This window comes from Haematobia irritans, chromosome 3, assembly GCF_050003625.1.
Source record: "Haematobia irritans isolate KBUSLIRL chromosome 3, ASM5000362v1, whole genome shotgun sequence".
NCBI classification, from domain to species: Eukaryota; Metazoa; Arthropoda; class Insecta; order Diptera; family Muscidae; genus Haematobia; species Haematobia irritans.
The window spans coordinates 59,389-82,338 of record NC_134399.1 but is presented as its reverse complement, the minus strand read 5'-3'; the positions used below and the strand labels follow the sequence as shown (position 1 = coordinate 82,338).

At 34.5% G+C, this 22,950-nt stretch overlaps 4 protein-coding genes across 4 annotated transcripts; 2 read left to right on the top strand and 2 right to left on the bottom strand.

Moving 5' to 3' along the window:
• Window positions 1-323: 323 nt before the first annotated feature.
• Polr3A (RNA polymerase III subunit A) lies at window positions 324-9,888 on the top strand. The gene is made up of 10 exons (XM_075298548.1): window positions 324-484; window positions 548-1,321; window positions 1,995-3,079; window positions 3,147-3,292; window positions 6,541-6,958; window positions 7,015-7,172; window positions 7,231-7,508; window positions 8,120-8,647; window positions 8,706-9,213; window positions 9,277-9,888. Exons 1-10 carry the CDS (start codon window positions 441-443, stop codon window positions 9,469-9,471), a joined length of 4,134 nt encoding a protein of 1,377 aa, XP_075154663.1. The 5' UTR covers window positions 324-440; the 3' UTR covers window positions 9,472-9,888.
• On the bottom strand, window positions 4,296-5,389 carry LOC142228197 (brachyurin). The gene is made up of 2 exons (XM_075298552.1): window positions 5,133-5,389; window positions 4,296-5,069 (listed from the first exon to the last, which is right to left on the bottom strand). The coding sequence occupies exons 1-2, from the start codon at window positions 5,208-5,210 to the stop codon at window positions 4,350-4,352; spliced, it is 798 nt and encodes a 265-aa protein (XP_075154667.1). The 5' UTR covers window positions 5,211-5,389; the 3' UTR covers window positions 4,296-4,349.
• Sou (required for meiotic nuclear division 5 protein souji) lies at window positions 9,693-11,638 on the bottom strand. The gene is made up of 3 exons (XM_075298550.1): window positions 11,129-11,638; window positions 10,284-11,065; window positions 9,693-10,152 (listed from the first exon to the last, which is right to left on the bottom strand). Exons 1-3 carry the CDS (start codon window positions 11,388-11,390, stop codon window positions 9,880-9,882), a joined length of 1,317 nt encoding a protein of 438 aa, XP_075154665.1. The 5' UTR covers window positions 11,391-11,638; the 3' UTR covers window positions 9,693-9,879.
• Window positions 11,639-13,282: 1,644 nt separating this feature from the next.
• Window positions 13,283-18,053, top strand: LOC142228192 (pyruvate dehydrogenase E1 component subunit alpha, mitochondrial-like). The gene is made up of 5 exons (XM_075298547.1): window positions 13,283-13,460; window positions 13,617-13,685; window positions 16,497-16,686; window positions 16,745-16,947; window positions 17,007-18,053. Exons 1-5 carry the CDS (start codon window positions 13,401-13,403, stop codon window positions 17,682-17,684), a joined length of 1,200 nt encoding a protein of 399 aa, XP_075154662.1. The 5' UTR covers window positions 13,283-13,400; the 3' UTR covers window positions 17,685-18,053.
• The last annotated feature ends 4,897 nt before the right edge of the window (window positions 18,054-22,950 follow it).

Here is a 22,950-nt window from a genome sequence, read left to right as displayed (position 1 = left end):
TTTGGCTGTATAGGATATTTCATTCAAAAAGCAATGATTCTTTTACAACTATCTTAAAATTCACTTTTTCTAATAGTTTTAAGGGGCTCTTATTGGGGTCGATCTAAATTGATCTAATGCGATACTTTTTGTAGTAACTTGGAGTGGTACAACTTCTCAATAGTGACGGCAATTTTGAGACAAGTTTTTGGTATCATATACAACTGTTTGCGACGTGGTGGGGATTCTCCGAAGTGTCTTCAAAATCAATAAATGTTGGCAAGGACACTACCTACTTATTTTTACTTTATTAAGCATTTTACAGATAATAATTTCAGCTTGGCAACTCTAGTTCAAGAAAACGTAAACATTGCGCTCCATTTTTTTAGCACGCTTTTAAAAATTTAATTTTTGTTGTTCATGATTTTTCTGAAAACGGCGTTAAGTCTAACCGTCACAAAATGCCTAAGGAACAGTTTCGTGAAGCAGATCTAATCAAGAAGATGTATGTATTGTTACAAATATGAAATACCTATTCTAGAGAATGTCTACGCTTTCTTCCATACAGATCACATGTACAATTCAGTATAAGCAGTCCGGAAGAAATTCAACAGGAGTCTCAATTGCGCATTGTTTCGAAGAATTTGTATCAGGCTCAACGCCAACCTGTTCCATATGGTGTTTTAGATCGTCGTATGGGCGTAAGCAGTAAGGATTCGACGTGTGAGACTTGTGGCCAGGGTTTAAACGAATGTATTGGTCATTTCGGCTACTTAGATTTGGCCTTACCCGTCTTTCATATAGGCCATTTTCGTTCAACAATTAATATCTTACAAATGATTTGTAAATCGTGCTCACATGTCATGCTTAAAGACAACGACAAGAAAATGTATGAGAAGAAATTGCTAAATCCTAATTTCAGCTATCTAGCCAAAAAGGCTTTGCATGGGCAAATATTGACCAAAGCTAAGAAGTCTACAAAATGTCCGAATTGCGAAGCCGTGAATGGTGGCGTGAAGAAAGGTCCAGGATTATTGAAAATTTTACATGATCCATACAAAGGCAAGAAGCAGGAAGCTTTAATGTCCAAAGATTTAGATGATTTATTACAAGCAACAGAAAACAATAGAGAGCTAAATCAAATGTTGGGTAACTACAATCACTTGGAGGAGCTGAATCCCTTAACAGTCCTTGAACTATTCAAAAGTATACCAAAACCAGATATACCCTTGCTAGGTATGACTTGCGAAGGTGCGAATCCGGCTAATCTAATTGTGACAAGAGTATTTGTACCGCCAGTATGCATTAGGCCATCAGTGGTATCGGAAGTCAAGGCAGGAACGTAAGTTTTTTGGTAAATGTGTGCGCGTTATATGACAAATATGTCGTGCGGGAATCTGAGTGGACAATAAAATAACTGCGTACAAATTCGTGATCAGACACACACTCACGAAAAAAACACAATCCCGATCAAGATTATTTCCCATAAGCCATCCTCGTTTTATTTTGGATATAAATAACACTTAGTAGACTGGTAAAACATAGTGTATTTTTGCTATTTTGTTACTTAGCTTATTCGAAAATGTCTTGAGACTCTTGAATTCCGAGTCTGAGTCCTTAAAAGTTGATCGTGGGTGAGTACGGTTTTTATTTCGTTAGAGTCGTGGGTGTGCGTGAGTAAACATTTCGCCTTGTAAATGTGCATATATTCCCCACGTCGCTTTGATTCGTTGTTGATGTTGAAAAATTCATATATCGAGACAGGATATTTTTTGTGAAAAAGTTTTAAGAACATCTAAGACTCACTTATAAAGAGACAATTTATTAGTTCCCAAAAATACAACAATTTCAGAAAATAACAAAGGACAAAGATTAACCAAAACTCATAGCAAAATTATTAAATACATCGTCGTCGTCGTAGAAGTTACCAAATTTATAATTCTGTTTTAATTTTTTCGTCATCAAAGGTATTTATTTTTCTTCTAATGTCCTTTATTTTCCACACTTCCGTATAGAACTGAAGACGATTTGACTATGAAACAAAGTGAAATCTTACTTATTAACGATGTTATTCAGAAACACATGACCGGCGGTGGTAAAATAGAGCTTATTCAAGAGGATTGGGACTTCTTACAATTGCATGTGGCTTTATACTTCCATAGTGAAATATCCGGCATTCCATTAAACATGGCGCCGAAAAAGACAACTCGAGGACTTGTACAACGGCTTAAAGGAAAACAAGGTCGATTCCGCGGCAACCTTTCTGGTAAACGTGTCGATTTTTCAGGACGGACTGTTATCTCACCTGATCCAAACTTGATGATTCATCAAGTCGGTGTACCTGAAAGAGTTGCAAAAATATTAACATATCCAGAACGCGTTAACCCAGCCAACATTCAGAAAATGAAGGAATTGGTAAAGAATGGACCCAATATCCATCCTGGAGCGAATTATGTGCAGCAAAGAGGTTCAACTTTTAAAAAATACTTGGCTTATGGCAATCGTGATAAGGTAGCTCATGATTTGAAATGTGGCGATATTGTCGAACGTCATCTTTGTGACGGTGACATTGTTTTGTTCAATCGTCAACCATCGTTGCATAAAATGTCTATTATGTGCCATCAAGCCAAAGTGCAACCTCAAAGAACTTTCCGATTTAACGAATGTGCATGTACCCCATATAATGCTGATTTTGATGGCGACGAAATGAATTTACATTTACCACAAACCGAAGAAGCTAGAGCAGAGGCTTTGATACTAATGGGCAACAAATCGAATTTAGTAACACCGAAAAATGGTGAAATCCTAATTGCTGCAACCCAAGATTTTATCACAGGAGGCTATTTGTTGACGCAGAAAGATGAGTTTCTTACACGAGAACAGGCAATGCAATTGGCGGCCTGCTTTTTGGCAGGTCCCGATGCAAATATGCAAATAGATATGCCCCCTCCTGCCATCTTAAAGCCTCGTAAACTCTGGACAGGAAAACAAATATTTAGTTTATTGCTGAAACCAAATAAACTTTGCCCAGTCAAAGTTAACCTCATAACAAAAGGAAGAAATTATACCTGTAATTATGACTTATGTATTAAAGATTCGTGTAAGTCGATTGATTTAAATAATAATTTTGTAATATATTGTTTAGCTTTCATTCTTTCTTTTTAAAGGGGTAATCGTTCGTAACTCGGAATTAATTTGTGGTTCCATGGATAAAAGTACAATGGGTTCGGGAACCAAAAATTGTATTTTCTATGTTATTCTAAGAGATTTTGGAGAAAATTTTGCCACGAAATGTATGTGGCGTCTAGCAAGGGTAAGTTAACCACGAATACCTCTATGGATGAATATTAAAAGTAGTTAAATACTTATTGTAAGCTTTCAGTTTGCGTTTTGTCAACTCCCTGTCCCTCATTGTCAAGCAATTAAAAAAATGCCATCTGAACAAACAAGAATGTAGTTTTTGTTGTAATGACCATAATTTTCATTTAATGCCAACCTGACTAGGTTTTATAGTAGTGTATAAAATTCTACTTCTCATTTATTAATATGGATGTTTTCTTTACCATTTAGTGGTTCAGTTAAAAAATATTCACAAATGTATTTATTTATTTCAAAAATTCCGTTATAAAAAGCCTATAAAGCCAATTAAAGATTCGAAAGAATTCATTAGTGTAAAAAATATTTTTTGACTTTAGAATTTATGTCAAACAATGTTGTTTGTTCTGGCAATAATTAAGAAGAGTGACATACTCTCTAATTTGCTTCTTTATCATTGCTAAATGCGAACACGAAAAATATTAACAAAAGTGTCTTGTCAATTGCAAATTAAAATCTGATTGCTTGTTTTTTGTTAATACTATAACTCCTATTATCTTATCTAGGGATTTATTTTGTACTTTCGTTGAATGTACTTCAACTGAACACGTCAATCGCAACAATAGCAAAGCATGTCGATGCGTGACATATAATAATATTGAGAACAAGACAACAGCAAAATAGTAAACATCTCTATGCAAATTATGTTGTTTTATCTATCGTAAGGTCTTATAAAATATTTAGCCAAATTGTTCTGTAACCATTCCCTAAATTATGTTTTATATTCCAAAAATGTATATTGAATGTTTGTTAATGTTATAGTATGAAATAATTTATAATTTTGATACATTTTGTGTACGATTGCCGCTATATTGCTATAATGGTAGTTTTTTCATGTGTTATTATGATATGAAATTTCGGGAAAGTAATTTATAGTTTTGGTGCATTATACTTCCGATTACCGTTATAATATTGCCTGATGGGAAAAGATACCTTTAAAATTTTCAAATCAAATCATTTTGGAATATTCCATTACTTTATTAATTTTCCAGCGACTAAAGACCTGTCACATTTTGTATGTAAGGTAAATATGATGTCAATCTAGCAAACGCTGAGGGTAAACCTTCTGTACACTGATCCAAAGCGACAAAGGAATTTATGCCAATTTGTATCCAATTATGATCAGGATCTTTAGTTATCAAAGGTCCACCAGAATCACCATTGCAAATGGACATATTTGCAACACCATATCCCTTACCGCACATAGTAGAATCGATTACTAAGCCAGGTTCAAAAACGTCGCTGCACTCTTCGTTGGAAATAATTTGTACCTGAGCCCAAAGCAAGTCAGCGGAAGGATCCATGTATTCATCATTCATTATCCCAAAGCCAGCTATTGTAGCAACGGTCCCTGCAAACGTGTTCGAAGACATAGAGCTTGGTACTATAGTAATGGGCGCAATAGTATCACCAAATGTCAATGATTCTGGCAACTGGATCAAACAAACATCATTGTTATAATTCGAGTCGTTATAGCCCGGATGGATATAAATTTCTGTCGCTGTCATATTGAGAGCATTGTCATCGTATAGATCAATGGTGCCGAATCTAAGAAGCAGCGAGTCAAAGCCGTAACAACAATGGGCAGCTGTTAGAACCCAGTTATCTGAAATGATTGATCCACCGCATAGCAAGTCATCGAATTCGTCTTGTTTTATAATGACTTGCCAGGGAAATTGTCCCACATCAGCTTTATAACCGGAAACAATGCGACCCTATAAATAGAACTCAAATAAACCAGGGCTTTTTATTTACAATTTGTTTTATGTTACACATGCCTCTAACTGAACACTTTTCCCTAACAGCACTGCACTTGCAAATGACAGAATAAACAATTGAAAGTCTATGGTCTGCATAGTACGTTGGTGTGATTTTCAATAATAATTAAAATTACTGTACTCCGTTATACTATCGTTGTTACTGTGCAAAGCTGTGCCTACTAAAACTATATCAACTTTCTTTTAGACAATCGTATACCAATTGGCTAGAACGATCGGCGACTCACTTAAGTACTATCCGTCGATGTTGCTGTCGATTTCTTGTAACTGATATTGAAAAATTATGATAAGGGTATATTTTTGCTCAGAATCCAATAACGTAAGAGTTTCTTATTCAGCAAAATAATACACACATTCCTGATAAGCTATTTACTTGCTCTTAACCATAATTTGCCATAAAAATTGCCCTGCGAACTGATAAAACTTTGTGTGAGAAGAATTATATTCAGAAGAAAGTTTCTTTAATTGTAATTTGCAATTACGTACAATCGAGCTTTATGGTGGGAAACAAATGCGAGTTTAGAAGCTTTTTGGCAAATTAATGCAATAATTGAAAATGTTTTTTCTCAATGCGATAAACCAGTATTCTAGTAGTATTCGTTCGTTTTATTTTGAATGTGGTCATTATAACTATTTGTAATGTTTAAGCCAACTACTACCAAATTATTAATATCCATCGCTACATTGTCAATTTGATTGTCGGTCAATTTCGAACATAATTTAAAAAGGTGCAATTTTTAAACAAAGGGAAGCTGCAAATTTATTAATTTTTGCTCCAAAATGTGAGGAAATTAATGATTGAATTGCTCATAATTCATTTTTACCATCAATCATAAGTGCCGTTTTCTGTCATCATTTTAACCCATTAACGGCCAAAATCAAACTGCCGGACAAAAAATGATTCAACAGGTTTTTATTAACTTAGAAACGACTAAATAAAAATATTTAAATAAAAAAGGTCACTTTTTAGAAAAAAGGGAGTCCCCATGTATCCACATTGTGTGAATTTAGTATGAAATTCTCCAAACCTCTCCATTACCTGGTACTACAATTTTAAACTTTTTTTCTGCAATAAACCTAACAGTTTTATATGCACACAATCGAGATATTATCCTCATACACATTAGGCTCGAAATCTATTAAAAGTGGATTTAAAATCCCATTTTTTATAAGGCAAATGACAGTTGAATTCTAGTTAACGTGGATTGTATAAGTCAACAGGCCATTAACAATAAATTAATACTAAAGGACTTTGAGTATGGTTTTGCTTCACTGTGAAAACTTTTTTGTGTCTTTTATTATAGTCTTAGAAAGGGTTCACTAAATACAATATAAATTCCATCTGAAAAGCTTCTGTGTAATCTCAGGCATGATTGATTAAAAATTGTATTTATTTATTTGCTTTAAGATCGCTTCATATTTCATACAAAATCGTGGATTTTCCTTTGGAATAAGTGATGTTACGCCAAGTGCAAAACTCTTAGAAGAAAAGCAACGTCTCTTGGAAAAGGGCTATGCCAAGTGTGATGAGTACATATTAGAAATGAAAAAGGGCACATTACAATGCCAGCCTGGTTGTACACCAGAACAAACGCTTGAAGCCGTTATGTTAAGAGAATTGTCTGGAATACGAGAGCAAGCAGCAAAGGCCTGTTTTCGCGAACTTCATCCCACTAATAGCGCTTTAATAATGGCCCTCTCTGGATCGAAAGGCTCCAATATAAATATATCGCAAATGATTGCTTGTGTAGGCCAACAGGCCATTAACGGTAAAAGGGTACCAAATGGATTTGAAAATAGAGCTTTGCCTCACTTCGAAAAGTTTTGTATGTCTTGTAATTATAGTCTTAAAAATGTTCACTAACAACAATTTAAATTACAGCTGCAATTCCCGCCGCTAGAGGATTTGTGCAAAACAGTTTCTTTTCTGGTCTAACACCTACGGAATTCTTTTTCCACACAATGGCCGGCAGAGAAGGTTTGGTAGATACAGCTGTCAAAACAGCAGAAACTGGTTATCTTCAAAGACGTCTAGTTAAGGTAAAAATATAGAATAAATATAAATTCATTCATTACCGAATGCTACCCTCTTTTTAAGTGTTTGGAAGATTTGGTGGTCCATTATGACGGGTCCGTTCGCAATGCCATTGGCGAAATTGTCGAACTTATTTACGGCGGTGATGGCTTGGATCCTGTATTTATGGAAGTGAAAAATAAACCTGTTGATATGGTACGTCAACTGAATCACTTAAGGGCTTGTTTTCCTTATCGCGGAGAAGAGTCTTTGCCTGCTAAGAAAATAATGGATGCTACAAAAAATATACTCTCCGAAGATGAATTTACAATGAGCCGTAAAGATTTTCAAACTGAAGTAATGTGAGTACATATAATTTTCGGTACATTGGTTGCCTTGTTTCAAATTATTGCCTTGACTTGTTTCGACACACGGAAGTGTGAAATTGATTAAATATTCATTTAATCAATTAAGCCGTCTTAGGTCATACCTTGATATCATAAAATTAACTACAGAAAGACTACAGTTTTAACAAAATTGTAAAAAAAAATAGAAACTATTGTGAATACATAGCAATTTTCATAGGAATTTATTGGATAAGAAGATTAAGGGAATTATTAATTATTCCCGAACACAAACATACAAAACCGTATTTCATAATCTGGATAATCGAATTATGAATTAAGGTGAGTATTAAGTTCGAGTTTAGCCGCTAAAATTGCTAAAGTGAAAACTAAATCAGTAAGAAAAATGCATGAAATTATACATATTTGTTGCAAATTTTATTATAACTTGATGGGGAAAAGCCCAAAGCAAATTTTCACAAAGTTTGTATTCCTTAAAAGTAATCGTGAAAAAATGACGATTTTAGCGGCTATACTCGAACTTAATACCCACCTTTAGAGTTTAATCGTTTAGTAGATATGATTAGTACACACATTTTTACATGAGTATTCATCGTAATTCTTTCTAGATCATTTATAGAAAAAGTTTCTGAAAAAATATCAAAAGTGCAAGAAAAATATAAGAAGCATCCCCAACTCGGCAATGAGATAGAACGTTTAACTGAAGGACAAATACGAACATTTATGCGTTGGGTTAATGACAAATATAACAGAGCTGTAACTGAACCCGGAACTGCTGTTGGCGCCGTTGCAGCCCAAAGTATTGGAGAACCTGGAACCCAAATGACATTAAAGACTTTCCATTTTGCCGGTGTAGCCTCCATGAACATTACGCAAGGTGTGCCACGTATTGTGGAGATTATCAATGCGACCAAAACTATATCAACACCAGTTATAACAGCGGAAATTGTAAACAATACCAGCATGGAATATGCACGTAAAGTTAAATCCCGCATTGAAAAAACAACTCTTGGCGAGGTTTCGTCATACATTGAAGAGGTGTACAAGCAAGATGACTGTTATTTGGTAATACGTCTCGATTTGAATCGCATCAAAGTGTTGGGTTTAGAAATTAATGCAGAGACAATACGTTATTCGTACGTACTCCACTAGCAATGTATAGCAAATCAATTATAATATATTAATTTTATCTAGCATTTGTACTTCTAAGTTGCGCATCAAACCGGCCTTGGTGGATATTATGGGTTCCTCCATTATAATCGTACGTATTGATAGTTCAAAACATGGTGGAGCGTTGAATGCTGAACTGCAGCGCTTATCGTCGGCAATACAAAATGTCGTTGTAGCTGGTCTCCCACATATTTCTAGAGCCGTGATAGCAATCGATGATTCCCGTTTGCCTGCTACATACAAATTATGTATTGAAGGAGCAGGGCTAAGAGACGTCATGGCCACCTACGGTGTAGTGGGCACAAAAACAAAGAGCAATAATATATGGGAAGTTTACAATACCTTGGGTATTGAGGCAGCACGTACAACTATTATGACAGAAATTACAGATGTTATGGAGGGCCATGGCATGAGTGTGGATCATCGTCACATTATGTTATTAGCTAGTCAGATGACGTCACGTGGCGAAGTTCTGGGTATTACACGCCATGGTTTGGCTAAAATGAGAGAAAGTGTATTTAATTTGGCCTCTGTAAGTTACGCAACTCTTCAAATTTAGAATTTATTTGACCATAAACTTTTCTTATTAATTTAGTTTGAAAAAACATCAGATCACTTATTTGATGCCGCCTATTTCGGACAAACTGATGCCGTCGATGGTGTATCGGAACGTATAATATTGGGCATGCCAGCGTCCATTGGGACGGGGCTCTTCAAGTTGGTCCACAATCATCAGGATACTAGTTTACCAGATATACAAGTTCCAATATTTTCCTCTGTAGCAGCGTGATGTGCTACCCAAAAAAAGTATTGAGAATTTCTAGGCAATAAATGGATCTATGTATATTCACAATCATCAGGATACTAGTTTACCAGATATACAAGCTCCAATATTTTCCTCTGTAGCAGCGTGATGTGCTACCGAAAAAAGTATCGAGAATTTCTAGGCAATAAATGGATCTATGTATATTTGCTGACCATATTCCAAAACTAATCGTTTAAAAAACAGTCTTCTTTTCATCGAGGAAAAAAGCTAACATTTATTATTTTTTATACAGCAGTTGAAACGATACATAATCGATATCATTCAGCCGAACCCCGTCGTGCATAATTGACGGTAAATATACAATAATAGTAATAATATCTTATCCTATATTACGTTGGCGTTACATATGGGCGAATAAATATGTGAACATCTTTAAAAGTAGATCCTTACTGCCTCTTCAGCGTTTTGTTCTACGGGACAATATGGACATTTGAGTATGTGGCCGTTGCTTAGTTTATGTAGAGCATCATTAGAAATAACATGGCCACATGTTAATTTTTTCGGCGGATTTTCCTCAGTAGTTTGCTGTCTTAGAATAGGACAAGCGAATATAGAATGGTATCGATATTCAGGATCCAAGTCAATTTCAATAGGTAATTCGTCACGTCCACTCCATATGTTGAGGACTTGGCGGGATTGCATTACCTGCAAAAATATTAAACATATATAGATTTATAGAAATGTTTCGACTCCAAAAACTGCATGGATACATTGTTATCAAGCGATGCTAAAATAGATATATATGACTCTAGGTATTATTCCTTAAATGATCTCACCTGTTTTATATTGAGCAAAGCTGGTAAAGCTGTACAACCTGCATTGATTACTACCGATAGTGCGGAGTTCTTGCTGATACCCAATGTGTGACATGCATCTTTCAAGAATATGTATGACGCTTCAGTCCACATTTCTGGAGATATCAAATGCTTATATGGTGAATTTTCTATACCCGAAGGTAAATAGATGAAGCATCCCATTAGATTTGGTATTTCCTGCTCAAAGCGATCAATGAATTTGTGAAAATTATTCCGCGCGTATGCTATAGCTTCGCTCTGAGCAGAAATACCTTTTGATATGATTTGTAAAAATGCCAAACGATGTAGTTTAAATTCTAATGTAGAATTTTTGGCAATCAATTCATTTGAGTATCTCGACGTCCACTCTAGAGCCAAGCTTAAATCATGTTGTTGAATGGCTTTCCAAATACGAAAAATTTCGGCAAAACTACGCTCAGACTCGAAAACTTCCCTAGCCATTTCCTCTGGCATTTTTGATTCTTTGATTAACAATTGAGCCACATCGTCCATGCCTTGACGACAATAGTGTTTAGCCATGACTTTATTTAAGAGCATTATATTATCTTCGTCCTGAAGAGCATCAGTTCTTGTTGTGGCCGTGAAGTCCGAAATGAAATTTCGATCAATAACTTTGCCTACTTTGGAAACGGCTCCATGCAACTCACGATGTTCGCTAGACAGACGTTGTAATTTCTCGTTAGTTTTTTGTAAAGCTTCTGTTATTATGCATATTTGACTGTCCGTTAAACGTGGGGTAGAGGCTGCTTACATAGAATGACTATTAAAACAAAAAAGATGTGGCCTCAAAAAAAAAAAAAACTTACGTTCCATTTCTACCAACATTTCTGCCTCATCGTCCATGTGATCGTCGGCATCCACTTGGGTTCCAGTATTTATAGTTCCAGCCATTTCTTGTTCAGCTCTAGCCAAAACTTGTAAAAGTTCTTGCAACAACGAGGCAACATCGTTGATTTCCGCCGCAGCATTTTCACGTATTTCAGTAAATTTGTTGATTACTCGGTCAAGTTCTTTTTCGACAGCTGTAATGGATTCTATTTCAGCCGCAGATGCAGATATGGTACTCATGGTAATTAGATCGAAATTTCTCCTATATAAGAGTGAAACCAAATTTTTCTATATTCTGACTTATTTTTTTTTTTAATATTTTCAATTTAATTTCTTAGTTCTTGTTATACACTATTTGAAAATCGCAGACACAAATGATTTGACAATAATTGGAAATCGTTTTTTGTAGCGAAATATATTAACTCGAAATATCTTTAACAATGAAACAAACAGATTGTTTTTATGCACCAGGCAGAGAAAACAAGAATACGACAGCAAAACAAATTTGGAAACAAAAGATTCCGCAATGTGAAAAATATGGCAACATAGTTATTTCGTTCTGGCTAAAATATTAGCCGTGTTTTCGTTTATTCACCTAATACAAAATTTACGCTATAATGCGCTTTACAGACTATCAGTTATTCCAGACGACAGTGCTCGTGTCGAACATATCCCATATATTGTGCACAATATAAGTTAAGTCCGAAGGCATAATCGATACTGCTGCATGTTTATGGGATCGATAACACATTTACCGATTATTTAGTCATCGCCGACAAGTCATATCGATTCGACACACTGCAAGATTCCTTACAAACACCGACATTCCGTCCGGAATAACTGATAGTCTGTAAAGCGCATAAGCCGATATAAATTTGTCCATTCGGTGGCGTACAATTATCCACTATAAAATAAATTTGAAATTTTTTGAATGGTAATGAGATAGTTGTACAACCAATCATACAAGCAAATCGGAGAATGAAGATGCCGAGTCGCTTTGCTTATTTCATACAACGCCGACCATTTTTTGCCAGTCGACGCCGCTGCCGAATAGGTCGACTCATCTCGACTCAAATTCAGCCGCCAATTAATCAAAAATATCGAATTAATTTAGAAAAATTATTAATAATCGTCGTATTTTGAAACTTTGAACGCCCAAATTTTGAACCTTCCACCCACAATCAATCAATGTCAAGCTGCTATAATAGTTTTGCAAAACTGTAGCTCAGAAAAATTCAGCCGCAGCCGACAAAAATGGTTCGGCCCCTGCCAACATTTTTTGAATTTGTGGGGCGCTTCTGAGAATCCCCACTACGTCGAAAACAGTCGTATACGATATCCAAAACTGCTCGGAAAAGCGCCGTCACTATTGAGAAGTTGTACCACGCCAAGTTACTACAAAAAAGTATCGTGCAATAATTAGGTGCCCTTCTGGATACATTTAGAAGGACGCCAATAAGAGCCCCTTCAAACAATCAAAGAAATTGCATTTTAAGATAGTTGTAAAAGAATCATTGTGGTCATTAATAAAAGATAGATGTTGAGTTACAAGTTGCAAGTTACATGTCTGTGGTAGCGATGAGGATGAAATGGAACTTTGAAATGCCGGCGGGGACCAAGTACCAAATACTTGGTCCCTGGATCTTATAATTTGTATTATTTGGTATTGGTAATGTACCATACGGGGTTTGGTAATAATTTTTCTATGGGTACAAGCAAACGCAAGGCATATTAAAGAGGTAAAGTCATGCAATCAGGTGACTAATATCGACATTCATCTTGTCAAAGGCATTGTTTACGTTTAGTAGGTTTGTTTACATTCTTTGTGTACATAAATATTACAATACAACAACACTACACATACACAAAATGTCAACTTAAGTGACCTGCCATTTTAGTTTGACTTTCTAAATATCATGGGGTGTACACACGTTTGCTCGTGACTTTACCTTTAATTAATATGCCTTAAAACAAACGACATTTCCGCTAGAGGTGCTTACCGGGCTTTAGACGTTGCTCGCCGGTCGATTGCGATGTGTTAATTGACTACTCGTCCGATCATGGATGCCACGTAATACTATTGAATTTCCGAAAATATGGCTTCACTGGTTTATTTGTATTGCCACCTCTGTCAAACATTTGACAGACTGTGTTACGCGATTTGCAAATAAATTATTTTTGTATCGCGGTCCTTGGAAAACACTCATCAAAACGCCATATATTTTAAAATTAATCGAATACGGTGAAAAAATGTTGCGTCAACTAAATCGATCCAGTGAAATCCCAAAAGTAGTTAAACAATTGCAAAAAGTAGGTTGTCAGCCTATCGAAAAAATTTTCGTTAGAAAATTGCATGCGTGTGTCTGTCCTCCTTGGTCGGCAAAAGCACCGGGAATAGCCTTCTTGTGTACTAGTAAACAAATTAGAGGACGCTTTAATTCAAGCTCATTTTTCGGTTTATTCCAGAGTTCAGCCATAGTCGGAACACAAAAATCGAATAACTATGCGACCGAGGCGACTGTTCAAGTTCAGAGGGTAAGTAGGTGGAAGAAAATTTGGAGGGGTTACATAATATTGAGTTATAGTCTGCGTGATTTATTTATTCCATAAACGTGGATTTTTAAAATTGTATTTTTGAGTTGATATAATACTTTAAGCATTCAAAACTTAAGAAATATGTTACATATTCAGCAGACAAGATATGTGCCTATGGGTTACACATCAAGGTCATGTGGTAGTATAATGAGACCACACATCCCGACTCATGTCATGTGGTATTGTAGTGAAATCTCACATCCCGATTCTTTGTTATACAACTATTTCTGTTTTAGCTGGAAGCTGTAAATTTTGTCTCAAGCATAACATAAAGAAGCCGTATTTTCTAATTAGCCACTTTTTAGGCATCTTTAGGACAGTATGACGTCATTTTTTCATTTTATTTTGGGAACGGGGATGGTTTGCGAAATGTAGTTAATTTAAAACGACGTCATTCCTAAGGTGCAATTAGTATTAATTTATTTGCATTTAATTTGAATACTTATATTGGGATAGGTCATTGACACAATTTGTTATTACAGCGAGAACCAAGAGAGAATAGAGAAAATGCAAGAAATATAATGTTGTGTATTTCTATGACGATTGATTTATATGAAATCGAATGTTCAGGTTTGATTCAAAATTGGGTACAAAATAATTTGTGTAGTAAAAGTAAACAAAAAAAAAAACATGAGATGTACATATGCGTTTCTCACGAGAATGTTATTGGGAAGAAGTAAGAACTTGCTACGTTGAAGCCGAGGCGAAGTCAACATATGAACTTAAGGATTATAAAATCAGCTTCTCCAAGCTGCGAAAACATAAATAATGAAATTCCTTCATAACAAGGATATGATTGTACAGTTGTTCGCACGTTACAACCTCAATGCAATTACCCTGCCAACATTTTTTGAATTTGGGGGCGCTTCTGAGAATCCCCACTACGTCGAAAACAATCACATACGACATCAAAAACTCGTCGGAAAAGCGCCGTCACTATTGAGAAGTTATACCACTCCAAGTTACTACGAAAAATTTCTCATCAGTGCAATTATTAGGTGCCTATTTAGATCAATTTCGAAGGACGCCAATAAGAACCCCTGAAAACTATCAGAAAAAGTCCATTTTAAGGTAATTGTAGAGAATCATTGTGGTCAAGTAAACACGATTGTGTAGATGTTTATTGATTTGATTAAACATTTATAATTTCTTATAAATATAACATTTTTCGGTTTATCTCATCACATTTAACATAATTTTTTGCATTAATAAAATAATGATGTTGAGTTTTAAGTAGAAAGTTATATATTGCAGCGTCTATCAGCCAGTTTGTTTATTTTCGATGGAGACAGCGTGCCTGGAAAAATATTTGAAAAACGATCACTTTATTCTATTTGGAAAGTCGAAAATTGTTCACCATATACCTTTCACAATTTTAAGCGTAATATCTATGTTTTCAGAACTTTATTCTCGTTTTTATTTAAATAAAATATAACAAGCTGGTTGCGCTTGGCGTTTCACAAAAAATAAAATGGCTCTTCTAACAGTAGTGATGGCAAAATACTTTCATGTACATTTTGTACTTTTTGATATGCTTCCCCCATCACAGTTCGCGATGGTTGTGGTGGATGAAATGGAACTTTGAAATGCTGGCAGGGTAGGAGGGAGTAGAAGAGATGTCACCCGGCTTGGAGCGCGACAGGACCCAGTTTACGGTAACCACATGTTCGACATCGGGTATAATGGGTCAGTTCTAAAGTTAATTTAGAAGCTTGACCGGTATTCTCAAAAGCTTCAACATTAGCCTTTTCGACACGTTTTCGAGTATAGCCAACTTTATTGTTAATAATTTGGCTTCGTGATTCATTGCATTTCAATATGTCTTATAAGAAAAGTGTAATATTGGTTCAAAAAAATTCCAAATTTTTTTTTTTTTTTTTTTTTTGTATTGATTTAGAAAATGCGTATGGTGGGTGAAGTTTTTTTTCTTAAAATGATGCAAGATAATGCTTTTCATTAATAAAACATCATGGCGCTATGCCAAAAAATTGGTTATAGCCCTACTGGACATCTCTCAAATGTGGTACAAATTTAGGCGACCGTGGGTGTCAACCTTTCAGAGATATCACTGTATATACTTTACAGGAAACTACACAGGAAATTCTTTTAATTCAATATTTAATAATTGGCTTTTTTATAATTTTCATGGGTAATTTTATCTTTTTTTGTTTCAAATGTGTTAAAAACAGATTAAAATTAAATAATATGGTACAAATTATTAAAATTAAAATCTGATCTAGAAAAATGGCGAACTTTTGAAAATATGTGAGGAAAAACGCATTAGAAATCATAAAAATTTATAAAAAATGTTTATTTGACAAAATATTAAACAATGCACACAAATTCGAATAAAAATAAAAAATTTAAATTCATTTATATATTTACACTAAACTTCAGTTAAAAAATATTAAAACAAAACAAAAAAAAAAAAAAAAAACATAAAAAACAAAAAGAATTAGGGAACGTTTCTTTTTGTTTGTTTTGTATACAAAGTTCTGTGATATTAAATGTTGCCAATTTTCTGTACTCAAGCGAGTACAATGGCAGGAAATGGGCTAAGAAGTGATGCAAATTCAGTGCAATGGCTGTTGAAATTGTGGACATCCGTCCTATGATAAGCCCATCTTAAATTCATCATTGCGCCAATTTTGCACCACTTCCGGGTCCAGAAAGAACATTTTCACTACTTTCTTGGCGACGCTTTTTTTGTTGGGCGCCCTTTCTCTATTATTTATTTTCCTTTCTTTAAAGCCATACAAATTGCATCGTTTGGAGCAAGGGCCCGAAACTTCAGTAAAAATAACGAAAGATGAAGCACTTAAATACTACACGCAAATGCAGACCATTCGTCGCTTGGAAACATCTGCTGGCAATTTGTACAAAGAAAAAATCATTAGGGGTTTCTGTCATTTGTACTCTGGCCAAGAAGCTTGTGCAGTGGGTACGTTATTTTTTATTTTGTTGTAATGTAATTGATAGCCTGGATAATCTTGTTAAAGGTATGAGAGCTGCTATGCGTGATGTGGACAACATTATTTCTGCTTATCGTGTCCATGGCTGGACTTATTTGATGGGTGTATCTCCTTTGGGCGTATTGGCAGAATTGACTGGACGTCAAAGTGGATGTGCTAAAGGAAAAGGAGGTTCAATGCACATGTATTGTCCAAATTTCTATGGAGGTAATGGTATTGTAGGAGCACAGGTAAGGAAGTAATTCCTTTCTAAAGTAAATTATATCATTCATTAATTAATACTGTGCAGGTTCCTTTGGGAGCCGGTGTAGCTTTGGCTTGCAAATACAAGGGAAATGGCGGCATGTGTTTGGCTTTGTATGGTGATGGTGCCGCTAACCAGGGCCAAGTTTTTGAAGCCTACAATATGGCTTATTTGTGGAAGTTGCCCGTAATTTTCGTTTGTGAGAATAACAACTACGGTATGGGTACTAGTGCTGAACGCGCGTCATCCAACACTGACTATTATACTAGGGGCGATGCTTTACCGGGAATCTGGGTTGATGGAATGGATGTTTTGGCAGTTCGTAGTGCCACAGAATTCGCTATTGACTATGTAAACAAAAACGGTCCTTTAGTAATGGAAACTAACACTTATCGTTATTCCGGGCATTCCATGTCAGATCCTGGCACTAGCTATCGTACACGCGAAGAAATTCAAGAAGTGCGCCAAAAGCGTGATCCTATTACCTCATTCAAGGAGATGTGCATCGAACAAGGTCTAATAACCACCGACGAAGTTAAGGCCATAGACACCAAAGTACGCAAAGAAGTCGATGAAGCAACCGCCCAGGCCAAATCTGACGCTGAATTACCTCTATCTGGTCTCTGGACTGATGTGTATTCTCAGTGTTTGGAACCCAAAATTAGAAATTGTGTTGACTACAATCTGAAACATGTTCAGCAAAGCAAAGGCGTTAATCATTAATGTAATTTACACTACGCTACTTTTGCTGCCTTCGATGAAGGGGTTAAAAGCCACTTCAACGATTAACTCATTGTTCAAAAGATATTCAGTTTTGTTTGTTTTATTTTGCTTGTGAGTATGGCCCATTACCTAAGGCTAATGTATCGCAATAATTTTATTTTATTTATTAAAATAATCTATCTCAAAATGAAAACAAGTGTCATTTTTTTGAAATTGATTTTTTTTTCATTTATAAAAAATATTATTTGAATCACAATAATTTATTAAGACATGGTAATAAAACACATGTCTACTCTACAATAATATAATATCGAAAACTGTTATAATACTGATAGAAAATAAAACCATCGTAGAAAAATTAAATAAAAATGCGTTTTCATGTTTATAATACGTACGGAAAGGACGTGCAATATTAAATACCACCACCATGAATGGAATACTTACTGAAACACCGTCGTAGCGATTTACTTGAAAATGTGTAGAATTTAATATGGATTTAATGAACCAATCTGCTATTTTGGAAAAGTAGACATACTGCTGAAAAGTCAGTAGTTTCCTTTTGGATGAAAAATCTGTAATGAATTCAATTCAATTTTTATTAATCAATTAAGGCCCATTTTGGACTAAATATTGATAGAAATACAATTTATGCGACTTATATAGATATATAGATATCCTAAACTAAAATCAAAACGCACTTTCCCTAATAAAACCAATTATTAAAAATTTAGATATTTAAATGCAATAAAGTTAAAATTGTTAGCGACAACAGGAAGCCATAATGGTGGTTCGCATACTGGTTTCGTAGAAGCACCAAACAATTTTCCCCTCAGTATTGCTGGGTCATTTCCGAGTGTTTGAAAGATTATCTAAGATGTTTCATGGGAAACGATGTACAGAGATTCCTTATCATTGAGCTATAAATGGAATCGGCCAACACTCAGTGACAAGAGAGAAGTTCACCACTGTGGTTTCACAATGGACTGCTTTGAACTTGAAGTAGCGGGCTGCCACTATACATAACCTAACCTAAACCACCACTGTGGTTTCACAATGGACTGTATTGAACTTGAAATAGCGGGCTGCCATTATACCTAACCTAACCTAAACCAGAATGTTTCGGAAAGTTCACCTTTAACGTGAGTATTAAAAGCTGCTTTCCCTTTTTCAGCAAGCAAGATTTGCTGTTTTAGCAAACTTTTTTGCTGTTATGAATAACTATTTTTTTGGGAGTATAATTATTTTTTTTTTTTCATTTGTTAAAGTTTGGGAGTACAATTATTTTTATACGCGAACCGTTATTTGGCCATGTTTTATAAGCGATCCGTTTTTTTACTCGTTTTATAAGCGTACCGTTTTTTGGCTCGTTTTATAAGCGAACCGTTTTTTGGCCATGTTTTATAAGCTAATCGTTATTTTGGTTCGTTTTATATAAGCAGAAAATGTTCATATAAAGCACTTTTGAATGTAGTAAGCATGCCAATAAATTGAATGGTCGCAGGTAAAGAGTTTCACAGGCGAACGGCTTTGAAAAAGAAGTGCCATTCAAATATTAGGAACCGTAAATTCAGATACTAAGCCAACCGTTTTTTGGCCATGTTTTATAAGCGGATCGTTTTTGGCCATATTTTATAAGCGAACCGTTTTTGACCATGTATATAAACGAACCATTGTTTTGGCTCGTTTTTATGAGCAAACCGTATTTGTTGACCATGTTTTATAAGTGATCCGTTATTTTGGTTCACGGAAAAAAATTCACGAACATTTTTCCAATTAAAGTCTTAATTGAGTTTTAAAAAATATTCAGTTAAAAATTTAATTGAATCAACAAATTTTTGAATTGAAATAAAAATCAATCACACAAATTAATAGTATCAATTATTTTTTTAATTGACTGACAATTAATTTTTTAATTGATACTATCATTTCTGTGATTGAAGACATTTCAATTAAAAAATTACTTGGATCAATTAATTTAATTTTTTAATTGACTGACAATTAATTTTTTAATTGATACTATCATTTCTGTAATTGAAGACATTTCAATTAAAAAATTACTTGGATCAAATTTATTTTTTTAATTGACTGACAATTAATTTTTTAATTGATACTATCATTTCTGTGATTGAAGGCATTTCAATTAAAAAATTACTTGGATCAATTAATTTAATTTTTTAATTGACTGACAATTAATTTTTTAATTGATACTATCATTTCTGTAATTGAAGACATTTCAATTAAAAAATTACTTGGATCAATTAATTTAGTGACTGAATCAGAAAAAAATTTCTTTGTGTGTTCGCTTTATAAGCGAATCGTTTAAAAAATATTTTTTTATTTTATTTATTCATTCACATACTACAAGATATACAAAGATCTTTTAAATTACAGTATGTGATTAACGTTGGTAAGATAGTAAATGTAATCTGCGATTTAATTTATAAATTATAATTAGCGTCGAGAATTTAAGGGGATCCAAATCGAGTTTGTTCAATTTTTAATGCGAGAAATCGACTGATTTTTTAGCTGTCATACGTTTCACGTGTTATTTTCTTCGTGAATATTGTTTGAGCTTTCTTACTCAAAGAGGAAGGAAAATTGCTTTTCAATTGAAAAAATAAAACAAAATATTTTTTTTTCTTTTTATTTTCTTTATTGTGCAAATTACAAAACATTAATACATTTCGTCTCTGCGCCATTAGGCATTTTAGAGACTGATCAGAAAGTATATATTTACAATTTAATAAAGATATACATATTATTAATTAAATTCCATTTTATGTAATTACAATAATTAATAATATTTTACAAACTCCACATACATTAAACCAGAAGCTCTTCAATTCGTTCTAATAAATATTTCTTCAAAGTAATTTTAAACAAAGATAAATGTTCAATTTCTTTAATATACGAGGGCAGCAAATTATATTGCTGCGTACCTACATGATCAATACGTTGTTTTGTGGTTTCAGATTGACAATAAGCTATTTTTAAATTATTTCTATTACGGGTATTCACCGATAGCTGATTTCTCACAAAGTGTATGGTGTGATGTCCGATATTATGTAAGCTTTTATAAATATAGACCATTGAATGAAATTTATGACTCCCATAAATAGGTAAAATTGTGGGAAAAAATTCCTGATATAAGTCCAAAGTGGAATGAGTAATTCGCAAATTTGCCACGATTTTCAGAGCTTTATTCTGAAGGCGTTGAAGAGATTTCAATCCAGCAGTTTTTTTACTACCATAAATTATAGGCAAGTAACTATAATGACTTTGAATCAAGGCCTGAAAAATTAAGAGTTTAGTTTTCATATCGAACCTGTGTTGAAACTTGTACAGTAATCCAAGTGCTGGTGATATTTTAGATTTGAGGTAATGTATATGACTATCCCACGAAAGGTTCCCTTGTAAATGTAAACCTAAATATAAAGGGTGATTCTTTTGAGGTTAGGATTTTCATGCATTAGTATTTGACAGATCACGTGGGATTTCAGACATGATGTCAAAGAGAAAGATGCTCAGTATGCTTTGACATTTCATCATGAATAGACTTACGATCTGCCACAACGTCGAATTTTCAGTGAATGGGCCCTAGAAAAGTTGGCAGAAAATCCGCTTTTTTATCGACAAATTTTGTTCAGCGATGAGGCTCATTTCTGGTTGAATGGCTACGTAAATAAGCAAAATTGCCGCATTTGGAGTGAAGAGCAACCAGAAGCCGTTCAAGAACTGCCCATGCATCCCGAAAAATGCACTGTTTGGTGTGGTTTGTACGCTGGTGGAATCATTGGACCGTATTTTTTCAAAGATGCTGTTGGACGCAACGTTACGGTGAATGGCGATCGCTATCGTTCGATGCTAACAAACTTTTTGTTGCCAAAAATGGAAGAACTGAACTTGGTTGACATGTGGTTTCAACAAGATGGCGCTACATGCCACACAGCTCGCGATTCTATGGCCATTTTGAGGGAAAACTTCGGAGAACAATTCATCTCAAGAAATGGACCGGTAAGTTGGCCACCAAGATCATGCGATTTGACGCCTTTAGACTATTTTTTGTGGGGCTACGTCAAGTCTAAAGTCTACAGAAATAAGCCAGCAACTATTCCAGCTTTGGAAGACAACATTTCCGAAGAAATTCGGGCTATTCCGGCCGAAATGCTCGAAAAAGTTGCCCAAAATTGGACTTTCCGAATGGACCACCTAAGACGCAGCCGCGGTCAACATTTAAATGAAATTATCTTCAAAAAGTAAATGTCATGGACCAATCTAACGTTTCAAATAAAGAACTTATGAGATTTTGCAAATTTTATGCGTTTTTTTTTTAAAAAAGTTATCAAGCTCTTAACAAATCACCCTTTATATGCAACATTGTGCCCAATGCATAACAACTAATAAGGGAAAATCTCAAAACATCAATTCAACATGTTTTTCTACAGAAAAGTAGCAATGAAGAAAGGAAGATTTTCAATCGTTAACCTGAACATAGATGTAACTTCAATAATTTTAACGGTTGTTACCTCTCTGCATTGGTCGTGCTGAAACCCATTCATTGTTTTCTACGTGATTGTTGTATGAGCTTTTTTACTCAACGAGAAAAATCTCAGAATGATCAACGAAGAGGTATTTATGATAATTTCCGCTAAAAGAAACAATAACATAATTGGCGCGCTTTTTGCTGTCACAAACTGATACCTCATTGTGCTTTTCAGAGTATATGTGTAACCCGATGGATGGATAAATAAAATAAATTCTAGCTACGCTCAGTGTACGATAAACGGCGAAAGGAAACGAGTGAAAATTCAAAATAAGCAAGTTGGCCCGCCGGTGGAAAAATATCTCGAAAATTAAGACAAATCTTGCTACATTTTTTAAACAGTTTACATATGTTATATATAATTACGTTTGAAAAAGCACTTAACTCATTCAATAACCTGCTGAAAATAAGAATTGTCATTTAAATACAAAAGGAAAAACAATAGTGTCGAAATGCTAGTTTTTAAGTTTTTTTTTTCATAAAAAATTAAGTGAAATTTTCTTGGTATTGAAAAACGAATGTAACGTAAAGTTTATGTCAGAAAGAATTTAAATGAATGTATTTTATATGTACTATATATATGTGTATTTCAATAATCATACGTTCTATACAAAACCAAAAAGAAATGTGTTCCCAGTGATTGTGTCTGATTTTTTTTGTTTTTCAAAAAATGTTATGCAAAATAAATTTTTGCAGTCTATCAGATTTATAGAATTTCTCCAC